The sequence below is a fragment of the Phascolarctos cinereus genome, unplaced genomic scaffold, assembly GCF_003287225.1.
Source record: "Phascolarctos cinereus isolate Bilbo 61053 unplaced genomic scaffold, phaCin_HiC Scaffold_5;HRSCAF=322, whole genome shotgun sequence".
In the NCBI taxonomy this organism is placed as follows: domain Eukaryota; kingdom Metazoa; phylum Chordata; class Mammalia; order Diprotodontia; family Phascolarctidae; genus Phascolarctos; species Phascolarctos cinereus.
This window is the reverse complement of record NW_027555958.1, coordinates 471,545,455-471,558,904: the sequence shown is the minus strand read 5'-3', so window position 1 is coordinate 471,558,904 and position 13,450 is coordinate 471,545,455. Positions and strand designations below refer to the sequence as shown.

The 13,450-nt window shown below is 44.1% G+C and overlaps 1 protein-coding gene across 1 annotated transcript in view; it reads left to right on the top strand.

Moving 5' to 3' along the window:
- Positions 1-13,450, top strand: part of ANKRD13C (ankyrin repeat domain 13C) — a 73,312-nt gene that overhangs the window by 542 nt on the left and 59,320 nt on the right. Inside the window, 1 exon segment of the mRNA XM_020992992.2 lies at positions 1-247. Coding sequence (XP_020848651.2) covers positions 1-247 — 247 coding nt within the window.

The window sequence follows — 13,450 nt, the reverse complement described above, 5'->3', positions numbered from 1 at the left end:
GCCCCGAGGCGGCGGGGCGGCCACCCCCCGCAACCCGCGGCCCCGCAGCCCCGGCTGCCGCTGAAGCCGCCGCAGGCCCCGGCCGGCCCCGGCTGCTGCTCGGCGTCCTCCCCCGCGGGCGCCGCCGCCTCGGAGCCCGGCCGGGGCCCCTCGCTCTACCCGGTGCACGAGTGCGTATTCAAGGGCGACGTGAGGAGGCTCTCCTCCTTGATCCGGACGCACCACATCGGCCAGAAGGACCTTCACGGTGAGCCGGGGGCGCCCCTGCACGACCCCTGCCCAGCCTCCTCCCCGAGGGAGCCCCGCAGCCCCTCCTCTTCCGAGGGAATCCCCGTAACCCCCTTATTGGGAGTCCTAGGAACGCGCTCACCTGGGGGCTCCCGGCAGCCCCTCCTCAGCCGGGGGATCCCCCAAGCTCTTCTCCGGGGCCTTAGGACTCCTGCCCCGTAGGTTTCCTGCAGTCTCCGCCTCCAGGACTCTAGGAATCTCCTCTCCCCCAGTCTCGGGGTTCTCCCAGCCCCTTCCCCCAGGGGTCCCCCGGCAGCCTCCGTTGTGCTGGCCCCCTCGGGATGTCGGGCGCGGCGGGGGCTCTGTTTCCCCAAGTTTCCTGGGGGTCGGGCTGTTCGTTTACTCCTCAAGGAGCGGGTTCCCGGACTTCATTTTTGAATTCTTCCGTCCCCTGTCCTTGCCTCGAGCTCCCTCTGGGCTCCCGGGCTTCTGGGGCCGCCTTCCCCTGGGCCAGAGCAGGCGTTTGTCCGAGTCCTGCCAAGGTTTGCCCAGCGCTTCGCTCGCATCCCGGCTCGTTGGATGGCTCGGAGCTGGAGCCCTGGGGCCGCCCTGGCGGCCTGGTCTGTTGACTCTTGTGTGGAGTTGGGGCTGGGAAGGAATGCCCCAGCGAGCTGCTGTGGGCCCCCGGCGCCACGGAGGGCATTCCCTGTGGGTGAACGGCGTGGGCTGGCCGGGCACCGGAGGTGTGGGAGCCCCGCAGGTGCTAAGTGGCTTGGTCGTTCGGCTCCCGAGCGCGATTCCTTCTCTAGGTCCGGTAGGGTCCTGTGATCTCCTTAAGGCACTGGAGACTAAGGCCTTTTAACCATGAACATAGTTTAGAAGGGTCCGTTTAAGAGTAAATGTGTGAGAAATCCATCCATCTGTGGTGCCGTACCTATGCGAAGTGTATATAGGTTGAACTCTTTTCAGCAGAGGAAACTGAAGCTCAAGGTGCCTTAAATAAATACGTCCTCCAGAGTGCTAGAGCAGGTGCTTTTCTTGTATTTTTGAACAGATTTGCTGTCCGCTGTAGTTTTTCTAAGAAATGTCTAGTCTCCTATCCCCGCAATGATGAAGATGATCGATAGAATTGCTTCTGAAGTGAGGTTCATGGACTCTGTAATCTTTCAGAAATTGGGCCAGCCAAGGAAATATTTTAAAAGTTGTCAGTCACAGTGGTGAAGGACTCATTTATATAATACCCTAACTTTCATACTACTGTACTTTTTACTAAATTTGTAATATCTTAGTTTCATTCAGACTTGCTGTCATTTCTCATTAATTATATCCTGAACAAAACTGTTACTTGGAATTACACTTTGTCTTTTCATAGACTTTTATTTCCTGGTTTCTTTTGGATTGTTACAATAAGAGGCTTAGTGTCGATTATTAGTAGTGGTGCTTATATAATCACCTGCTAACTTTGCAAGAGATAATTATTAGTGGGAGATGGATTGTGTCCCTAGGTTATTAGTCTGTAATTAAGAACTTTATCAGCCCAGGTGGACAGTGACCAGCGTTATATTTAATCTTTGTATCTGAGTGCTCTGGGCCCATGTAAGTCAAGGTTTCATGCTTTCATCAGTATGGACAATCTCCAGTAATGCAGATTCCTAGCACCTCTGGGACCTGGAGATGTTTTTTCAAGAGCTCCTGTGCCCAAAACATTTATCACCTTTTAACCCACTTGGTGACTTGGTGATTTAGTTAGATTGATTTCTCTGGTGTAGCAGAGAAGGAGAGAAAGGGTCCATACTCAACCCTTCAGGTTTGCTACAACCTGCCATGGTTGGTTCCTTACAAAATCCCCCCCCCCTTCCAAGACTTCAGGACCCAATCATCCCCAGGACACAATGGATGACTTCAGTGGAAGGCTTTGCACGTACTAGATGTCTGACCATTTTTGTTGAAGTTGTTCTATTCATGAGGCATCATGAGCCTTCTTGGTATATATTTAGCCAAAACTTCTAAAATTTAGAGCTAGAGTAATTTAGACTAGATTTGACTAGCCAGAATGCCTCATGCATGATCTGATAAAACGTTGTATTTCATTAGAGAGAATTAGGTATGACTGTGGCTTACAGACTAATGTCATTGGAACTGATTTTGTTTTGTGATCCACAGAATCACTAGGATTTAAGGATTAAACTTTCTTTGACAGCATCTATTCCAGGATTTATCTCTGGTTTTGTTGAAATAAAAATTGTTAGTTCTCTGGTCCTCTTTTAAACTATTTTCCTTTAATTGTTCCTCTTTGTTCTTTATGACAAAGGTTCTTGTTTTGCCTTGTGTATAAAGAAAGTGTCTTTGCCTCTTGTTTCTATTTTAGTATTACTGATGTAGTCATGTACCTACAAGCTGCTTAGACATTTAAATGTTGTTGGCTTCTTTTTCTTCTCACAGTGCTAACATACTGCCTTGCAGGGAAGGATAATCCTGATTCACTGGTTCGTTGATCGCTTGCTTCTCTTGTGCAGAAAGGTATAGATGGACACTTTAATTGCTAGTCAGGATAATTTATTTAACTTTTGAAGATATTATCCCTCTATAAGGATGTAAATCAGTGTTAAAAAAAATACAAGACATTGTTCTGTTTTAAGAGAAATAAGACAAACAAAACGTGCTTCTTGCCTTTAAGTATTTATTTACCTGGTGAGCCATCCCTTACTCAGTACTGGATAGTCTGGTCCCCCAGAATGCAGCTCACAACCCTCCATACCCCCTCTGTTGTTTTACTTTTGTCCATCTTCTCCCAGATGTTTTGTCACATGGATTTGCCTGGTGTGCTGAAGGCCTCCCTCGCTTTCCTCCACCGTCCAAACTCTCTGGAGTGCCACCTGTACTGCGTTGCCGTTTGATCAGGCTGTCTTTTACTGTCAAGGTTCCATCGTGATGCCTGTTTCTGTTCTATGTGATGTTCATTCTCAGTTCTTCAGAAACATTTTTATGCCATATAGCAAAACCAGTAAGCTCTTAGCATCGAAAAAAATAGGTAGGTGTTTGCTTTCATGGGGTCTGTAGGGCCAGTAAGAACTTCGCAGTTTTCTGAAAGCCATCTGACTCACTTCCTGATCAACTTAGGGCCCAGCTCAATGTGCATCTCTCCTGTGGGTCCTGACTTGTAGGACAGGCCCTGGAGGGCATCCATCCAAATGTGTGTTGGAATCTGTGCATTAAACATTCTTCACCAGCCTGGTCCTTCCTGTGTTGATGAGCTAAAATCTTTTCCTTCCCATCAAACTTCTAGAAGGTTCTCTGATGGTCCGGGCCTTAATGTAAGCAGTCTAATGTCATATGCAAACAACATTCATAGGATTAGGGATAGTTAAAGTGTTGCCAGGTATATACCTTAGTTACCAGGGACCTCAGACTATCTAATCCAGCCTTCCATTCAGTGTAAGGAATCCCTTCTGTGATGCTTTTGACAGGCAGCCATTTTTTCTTTGTGTCCCCAGAACCCAGCACGTAGGAGGCAATTGCCTGACTTAGGAGCTCACTGCTTTTTAAAGTAGTCTCCATAATAGTTGGTCAGTTTAAAATATTCTTGCTTATGTAATAGGGAGCTAAATTTTGCTTCCATCTCCATTCTTCCAAATTCTCCCCCTGCATGGGAGAGTATTTCCTCTTTTTTTTTTCTTTTGGCTAGGCAGTGGGGTTAAGTGACTTACCTGGGGTCACACAGGTAATATGTGTTATGTGTCTGAGGCCGGATTTGAACTCAGGTCTTCCTGAATCCAGGGCCGGTGCTCTGTCCGCTGCACCACCTAGCTGCCCTGAGAGTATTTCCTCTTACATATCATGGGCTTGCTTAAATCTTCTCTTTAACAAGATAGATATCCCCATTTCCTTCAACTGTTCCTTACATGAGATGGTTTTGACACCCCTCATCATCTTGTTATGGAACCACTTGAAGTGTGACTTCCTATTAACATATGACCAATACAGAATAACATATTGTGCTTTTGATCTTATTCTGAATACTATGCTTATCTTCGTGCATTCTCGTTGTATTAGTTTTTTTTTTGAGTTAAAAAAACCAAACAACTTATGTATCTGAAAAATTTCATTTTGAATGAAAGGTTTTTTTTTTTGTTTTGTTTTGTTATATGGCTTCTCAGTTACCCTTTTCTCAGAGTTTCTCCTAAAAAGTTAAGCAAAATTGCCCAATGTGTGATTGCTACATGTAATTTCAGTTTTTGTACCTTATTTTGATAACAAAGTGTATGTGTTTTATTTAGTAATTTAGGACCAACATTGTCAATCTCTGAGTCTTTGTTTCCATTCTTGTGAAGTCATTGTGTTTATTGATCTTTGGGTTCTGTTTTCTTTTCTCTGTATCACTTTGTGTGTCTTCCTGTGTCTCATAGAATTCTTCATATCTGTCATTCCCTACAGTGTGGTAATTTTCCATTATGATCATGTGTTAAATATTATAAATATATATGTATATATGTTTAGCTTTTCCTCAATCATTGGTTATATAATATTTCCCTAAACTTTACGATTACAAATAATGCTACTATGAATTTAGGGTTAGGTTTTCTGTCTTTTTTTTTTTTTTTGGGCTAGGCAGTGGGGTTGAGTGACTTGCCCAGGGTCAGGCAGCTAGTAAGTGCTGTGTGTCTGAGGCTGGATTTGAACTCAGGTCCTCCTGACTCCAGGACCAGTACCCAATCTACTGTGCCATCTAGCTGCTTCCATGAACTTTCAAATCGGGACTCTGCTCTGTTTTTATGTAATTGTATTTAAGACTTTACGTTGATCCTTCTTAAGTTTTTTCCTCTTGTTTTTGGCCCATCTAAAACTTTTAATGGTTAATAAACTCTCCTCTGATTATACTCTCCATATCCTAGTAATTCTGAATGATATAGATTGTCATTCAGAACCCATATTCTGTCCTTCACGGCCAGATTTCTTATTCTCCTTCCCTTCAAACCCTCCCCACCCCAAAGCTATCCACCCGTTCCCTGTGCCCTGTGGAATGCCTGTTCCATAGATAATAAGCCTTCCATGCTAAATCTTTTCCATTCTCATTTCTGGCTTTTACTGAGAGTTGACTGTGTCCTGAAGACACAGCCTCCCTGGCCTTTCCAGCACTGGCTACATTGTGATTCATTCCCCTTAACTCAAGGTGAAGGAGTTGAGATCCTTTGTTCCCCATTACCGCTTGGGATCTCTCTACCACTGTCACTTAGTACTTTTCCTCTTTTGACATTCATGCAGTTCACCCAATCAAAATCCTGGTGAGCTGTTGTCTGTTGACACTCTCCTTCCTTAGTGAGTTAAGTACCTGGATCACAATCTTTCCTCCCCAACCCCTGCTTTCATAGTAAGGGACTGACAGTAGAGATAGACAGACAAATGTTTTCTCAAACACAACACTAATCTGCTAGTTCCTCTACTCATTTTCTGGGACCTACTCCTTTGCTCTACCTCAGCCACACACATAGTCATATTCTTGATCATTCCATCACCCCCAGGTGTATCACTTCCATGTTCATGGACTCTGAAATTCCCTCATCTGATCACTGTCTGTTAGTATTCTATCTATGCTTAGACCTTCCAATACTGGAAACACTGCTTTGTGTTCTTTCTGTGACCTCCGGTCCCTCTACTTGTCAGTTCTCTCTTTAGTATTCCTGGACCGCCCCCCACCCCCAGCTGCATCTGTTCTCCTTTTTTCAGTTCAGCCCCTTGGTGAATTAGTTCAACTTTATACTGCCCTCTTGAATTCTGTGCCCTCTTTTCATATAGCAAATTAAGCCCTGCTATCCTTCAACTTTGAATCATTCCTGCCATTAACTGCCTTTGCTCCTGTACCTTGTTGATATTTGTCCTTCATTCTCAAAGAGGACCATGACATCAGGGAGGTGATGCTGTGACATGCAAGTGAATTGGATTTAAGTGAGGGAGGGCTGTGAAGGGTCACCAGCCTCTGGGTCCAGTGGCCAGATATAGATCAGTACAAGTGGCGATGACCCAGGGTGCGTTGGGGGACCTTGGCCTTTTCAAGCTGAGGTCTTCATTTGGTCTCATTTCTACTGGGGCAAAGCCCATTCAATGATTAAGGTATTATATCAAATGTTTGGAAGAGAAGGGCCTCTTCCAAAAACAAACAGACAAACAAAAACCTTCAGGGTTTTTCAGGGCTAAAATCAAAACAATTGTTATTTACTTTGATTCTGAGCCAATCTGGCTCAAACTAAGACCAAGTAGGGCTTGGCCTGGGACCTATTGTTGGCCAGTCTATGAGAGGGGAGTGATTTGAGGTTTTTAAAAAAAGGTTTCAGAGATTAAGATTTACATTCCCTTGGGGCTGAGGGCTCATCTTGAGGGAAGGTAAAGAAGAAGAAAAAACAAAGAAAAAAAAAAGAAAAGAGGAAAGAGAGAAAGCAAGCCATCAAAAGCAAGCCGTGCTGCCAACTGGCCAGGTCCAGTTTGGGCTCTGCTCCTGTGCTGCTGAGCATAGATGGAGGAAATTACACAAACCATTCTGACTGGATCGCCTATAAATTTCTGTTATATAACCTCAGCAGGGCCCTCACTTTTGCCAGGCATCCTTTTACTCCTCCCTGAATAACTCACTATCCCACTCTCCACAGCAGGTCTTCCAGACCTTTTCATCTCTCCTCAGACCTTCCATGACTCTTCCTCCCTTCATGCTCTCAGCTGAGAACCTTACCTGATATTTCACTGGAAAAACTAAGGCCATTCTCTGAGAGCTCCCTCTCCTCTACTTATTTCACATTACCCTGATGCCATCTGCCACCATCTCCTTCTTCACCGGGCCTCAGATGATGAGGTGGTTCTTCTTGCCAAGGCTAACCCTATATATGTATAAGTGATCCTAGGCCGTCCTATCTTCTCCAGTGTCCTCACTTATCTTCAGTCTCTCCAAAACCCCCTCACTTGATCCATCCATCCCTCCTTTCCTCCCTCTTTTCCTGCTGGCTGTGTCCTGTGTCCTGCTTTTTGTTGCTAAACTCCTTGAGAACCTATCTGCAGTAGGTGTTTCACTTTCTCCCTTCTCACTGTTAACTCTCTATTGTCTGGCTTCTGATCTCATCATTCAGCTGCAGTTACTGTCTCCAAAGTAATCAGTGATCTCTCAGTGGCTCAATCTCCTGAACTTTTCTCCACCCTGGTTCTTCTTGATCTCTGCAGCCTCCGATGCTGCCAATCCCCCTCTTATCCTCGTTATTCTCTCCTGGTTCTCCTCCTACCTAGTTGACCATGCTTTGCAGTCTCCTTTGCTGATTCTTCATCTAGATCATGCCCTTTAACCATGGCTGTTCCACAGGAATCTGTCCTGGGCCTTCTTTTCTGTCCATACTAATTCACTTGGGGATCTCATCAGCTGCGATGGATTCAGTTATCATCTCTATTCTGGTTCTTCTCAGATTTGCTTATTTAGCCCCATCCTCTCTGCTAACCTGAAGTCTCACGTCTCTTTCTGCCTATTAGATGTATTGAACTGGATGTCTTAGAGGTATCTTAAAGTGCACATGACCAAAACTGAACTCATCTTTCCTCCTAAACCAGACTTCCCTGTTACTCTCAAGAGTACCCCCATCTTCCTATAGTGTCTAAGTTCTCAACCTTGGTGTTAGCCTCTACTACAGTTTATTGTCAAGTCCTGTGCTTTTTACCTTTGTGACATCTCTCCGATCTGCCTGCCCCCCTTCTCTCCTCTGATGCTGCCACCCCCCATGCAGGCCCTCGACAGCTCATACTGGACTGCTGCGTTAACCGCCCTGTTGGTCAGCCTCCCTCAATTCTCTCTCTACCGTAATGCATCCTGCACTTAGCTGTCAAAGTGATTTTCCTCAAGGGCAGGTCTGGGTATGTCAGCCCCACTCAGTAAATTTCAGTGGCTCCATATACTTCCAGGATCAAAAGTAAAATCTTGTTTGTTCAAGGCCCTTCATAACCGGGTTTCCATCCTGGTCCACCTTTCCAGGCTTTTTATACTGAACACTCCTGTGTTCTCTTTGATCTGGTGACACCTGCGTCTGCTGTTCCTTGGGCATTTCCACTGGCTGTGGAATAATCTCCCTCCTCATCTCCTCCTCCTAGCTTCCTGGCTTCTTCAGGTTTCAGCTAAAATCCCAGCTTCTTCAGGAAGCCTTTCCCCATCCCTCTTAATTCTGGTGCCTCCTGTTGAACATCTGTAACTTACATTTTTACATAGCTTGCATGTGGTGGTCTGTCTCCCCCAGTAGACTGGCACTTCTTGAAGGCAGGGCCTGTCTTTCCTCTTTCTTTGTATCCCCAGTATTTAGACAGTGCATGGCACCTAGTAGCCCCTTAAGGAATATTGACCTGGGCTTTTCAGCCTTTTGATATCTTTCTGAATCCTTTTTCTGCCATTTAATGGATTAACTATCTTTGTCTTCCCAAAGTACAATTATTTGTATAACCTATAAATATGCTAAGTATGCATTCTGTGTCTTCATGGATAAAATGATATATTTAAAAAACTACTTCGTTTCTTCCCCAATTATAGTTTAAAACAGCTGGTTTTTTAAAGGTTTTTTTTTTAAGTTTTTGTTTTGTGGGGGTGCTTTTTTTTTTTAAAGTTTTGAGTTCCAAATGCGCTCTCTCTCTCTCTCTCTCTCTCCCTCTCCTCCCTGAAACGGTAAGTAATCTGACATGGGTTATACATGTGCAATCATGTAAGACATTTCCATGTTAGTCATTTTTCGAAAGAAGAATCGAACAGAAACAAAGGGAAGAAGGAAAAGAAAAATAGAACGCTTCGGTCAGTATTAACAACATCATTTCTTTCTCTGGAGGTGGATAGCATTTTTTTCATCATGAGTCATTTGGGATTGTCTTAGGTCATTTTATTGGTGAGAATAGCTAAGTCATTCGTAGTTCTTCATTGTATAAAACAGCTTTTACTGTGTACGATGTTCTCCTGGTTCTGCTCACTTCCTTTTGTATCAGTTCATGTAAGGCCAGGTTTTTCTGAAATCATCTTGCTTGTCATTTCGTATAGCACAGTAGTATTCCATTTCAGTCATATACCGTAAGTTGTTCAGTCATTACCCAGTTGATGGGCATCTCCTCAATTTTCAATTCTTAGCCATAAAATGGTATATTTTCAATTATAAGAGCATTGAATAGAATGTGGCCAATGGCGAAATCCATATTATGCTGGTAATGAGCTCCCCAGAAGGGAAGTAGCTTAGTGTTAGAGAGCACCAGGTCTGGAGTTAGGAAGATCTGAGTTCCAATCCATCCTCAGACACTTACTAGCTGTGTGACCCTGAGAAGGTCACATAACTCTGTTTGCCCCAGTTTCCTCATCTATAAAGTGAGCTGGAGAAGGAAATGGCAAACCACTTCAGTTGCTTTGCCAAGAAGAATCCAAATGGAGTCACGAATAGTCAGATAAGACTGAAACAACTAAAGAATGAGTTCACACAGTATGTTTTGTTTGAAAAGGAAAAGCATTTACAAATGTCTTACCCAGACTAGGAACCTGATTAGACTGTAATAGGAGAGCCCCTTCTACCACCAGCATTTGGAGAAGTGTGTATGTAGGTTTTTGCTCACATGCATGCATATTGTTTTATATATGGATAAGCTTTCCTGGTTTAGGAACTGGTGGTAGGGAAGTTTTGAGGAAAAGCAGGTTTTGTGAGAAGGTGATTTCAATTTTGGACATGTTGAGGTTAGATCAGATATGAATGGCATGTCCTGGTAGAACGCATTAGCATTGAGAAGCACCTTAAAATCGTCTTGTCACACCCCATCATTTTATAGAAAAAGACATGGAAACCAAGAGACATGAATGGACTTTAAGGTCATACAGGCATCAGAGAGAGAATTTGAACCTGGGTTTGCTGACTCCCAAATTGGTATTTTTATCACTACCCTGTTGTGTTCAGCACACCGTTAGGAATGGGGAGCTGGAGTTCGGGGGAGGGATTTTAGTTGGAAAATTAGATTTGGGAACCTTCTGTGTAAAAGAGAAGCCCTGGTAGTGGAATTGGAATGAGCTTTGCCCACAGCACCTTTCACCCTCATTTCCCTCACTTCAGCCATGTGTTAGAGTGGTCATCCTAACTTAAACCTCACCAACTTGCTAACAGAACTTTAAAACTCTCCTTCCCATCCATAGATTTCTGTCATTTCACTTGTACAAGAGTATTTCTCATAATGTATCTTCTTTTTTTTTCCTATCCTGGCTTCAGTGGCTCTTTACCTGTTGACTTCCAGCAGTACGTCTCATCTGGCGTCATTTTACATTTATTCTGTCTTCTCCTTTTACCCACCGCTGCCATAGGACTGTGCTGGCCTCCTAACAGGTGTGCTAGCTTCCACCCTTCTTTCAAGTCATTCTTTTAATGTAGCTTCCAGACTAATCTTACCAGTACATAGCTCCGATTATAGCATTTATCTGCTTAAAAATCTTCAGTGTGCTCAGGCCTGCACCCTAGCCACCAAGCCATCTGACTCCCTGCATGAATGACCGTTCCCTGTGTTGCTTTGTTTCTGTTCTTCCTTATTTCTGGAATGTCTTCTCTTCATGTCCTCACTGGCAGAATTCTTCAAAGTCGTTTGAAGCCCAGCTCAGACACTGCTCCTGAACTTCTTTGATTCTGAAAGCAGTTCTGGGGTCATGGATAATGATACATTAAAGTGGCATGCTGTAGAGACAAGGCTGGTATAGAGATAGATGAGACCAAAGTAGATGAGAGAGTTTTGGAAAGTAGGAAGAGGGTCACTGGACTAGAGAGGCCAGGATGGAAATGAAGAGCAGTTGTGTGTGAGAGGACTGTGGAAGTGGAAGGAGATAGGAATATGACTGGAAATGGGAAGTTTGAAGTTTGGTCTTTTGGGACAGGGGAAGTATAGGAGATACCTAGGGTGCTAGTGGTTGAAGTGGGGTGGGAAAGGGGGTTGTGTTGATGAAGAAGGTGGAGTTGAGAAAATTTAAGATGGCTGGCCACTAGTTAATAAAAGAAAATTTTTATTAAGTTGTTACTAGATGTAAAGCACTCTATCTAAGGTGCTTGGAATACAAATTCATTAAAGAAACAACTTCCCTCCTCATGGATTTGATGTTCACCAAGAATATTGAAGTCCTGAAGCTTGTGTCAGCGCTGGGGCAAAGAAGGAGGGCAGGCAGTGAGAATTGTGCTGAGTCACTGAGAAAGTTGGGAAAGTAACTTGTCGACTTAGCCGAAGCAGCAGAGATCTGTTGCCCTGAATCTGATTTAACCTTTCCAGAAGTACTGTGCCAAGGATGAATCCCCATTTGTGCTTGCACCCCAAGCTGGGTTCCCTTTATGTCCTTGGGAGGCAGGATAAGCACCAGCCAGTTTGTGCCAGGTTGGGAAAACGCTTGTGCTGCTGGGGTCCCTTGCAAAAAGTGGACCCTCCTGTCTTCCCAAGGGAAAAGAATGGGGCTTTTGGCATCCCCTTGATCCTACCTTTCGGGAATGGTTTTGTCCTTTTCCCACTTTGCACCTTTCCCCTCCCGTTTCTTACCCCTTCCTGGTATACCGTCCTCACTTTGTCCTGCTGTTATAAATGTGCAGAATTCCGTAGGGACCGTGAACTCGCTGCCTGGCTTTGGTTTCCACGTGCATGTTCATTCCTCTTGTGATAAACCTAGTCTCCACTAGGTTTTGTGAAGGTGTTGATATGCCAATATTGCGTAGGTTTCAGAACTGACTTGTCGAAAAGGTGGACCGAAGGCCTTTTGTGGGAGCAGCAGTGGGGAGGAGCCTGGCCTACCGGCCAGGAGGACGATGGGGCTTAGCCAGGCTCCAGTGCTCCTGAGCCTTCTTTGTTCTGTTAACTGCTTCTCACTATTTATTCTTCATCGCTCCTGGGAGATTTTGCAGATGCCCAAGGGTTTCTCACCTTGAAGGGAGATTGTAAATTGGCTCACATGCTTTGGGCTCTTAGTACTTACATGTGGAGGTGACAGTTTTTCATAGATTCAATTTCTCCAAAAAAGGGGCTTGTTAATGTCATTTTTGTCCACTTCTGATTTTTCAGGGAGTTGAAAGGGAAGGTTGCAGCTTCAGTAAGTAGTTCAGGTTGGAGCTTTTACAATTACCTCTTTTTTTCATTTTTATCCTTTATTCTAATTTGGTGTTTAGTTTGACCTTTTGTCTTATACAAGCAATGATCTACATGCATGTTGCTTCTGAAATGGCTTCTTGTAGAATGATTAATCAACTTTGTGTGTGTGGTGTGTGTGTGTGTGTGTGTGTGTGTGTGTGGTGGTAATAGGTATATAGTTTTTTTTAATTAGCGAAGCGTTCTTTCTCTTCCTCCTCCCTCCCCTTTAAGAAGAAGAACACAAAACCCTGTATCAAATATACATAGTTAAGCAAAATCAAGTCCTGAGTTGATCGTGTCCCAAAATGCAGGAGTCCCATTGCCTCTGTCTCTGGAGTTGGGGGGAGCATGTGTGCTCCAGCACCCTTCTGGAGTCATGGTGGGTCCTTGCATGGATTAGCGTTTAAGTCGTTCAGTATGCATTGTGCTCCTGGTCCTGTTCACTCTGCTTCAGTTTGTACAAATCTTCCCTTCAAAGCTTAGCTCAAGTTCTTCCTTCTTTCTGTGTGAAATCTTTCCTGATCCCGTCAGCACCACCTTTCTCCCCAGATTATTCTGTGTCTGTGGCTCCCTCCTATGGAGGTACATGCTGCCTCTCCTTGCAAAGTGATTATGTTCTTGGAGGCAAGGATTCCTTTGCGTACACTGGGCTGAATGATAAATTCTAGTTTCAGAATATGCTTATCTTGAATTCCTCACACATTTTGTGCTTAGAGAAGTATTTTTGATCTGTCAGTGTTTATGATTGAAACATTTGGGTTCAGCTATTGGGACAGTTTTCTAAAACTTTTTTTAAAAATTTTGGTTTAATTGGAGAAAATTGTATCAGCCTTGACTTTTATTGTTAGAACATTTTGTCATTGCATGATCTAAATTATATATCTTTGGGGATAAAACTTTTTGTTTTGGCAGAGCAAGGAAGTATTACTAGAAAAATGCCTAATTTGGGAATAGCATTTCATAATTATTTAATTTGCTTTATGCAGATAAGTGAAGGATTTGTTACTTCTTTAGTGTGGAGAGCTCAACTTTCAATACTAAAGCCTAGGGAGTTGCCTTAGGGACATGACTTGGTCGGGACAGCTGGTCAGTGTTGGGG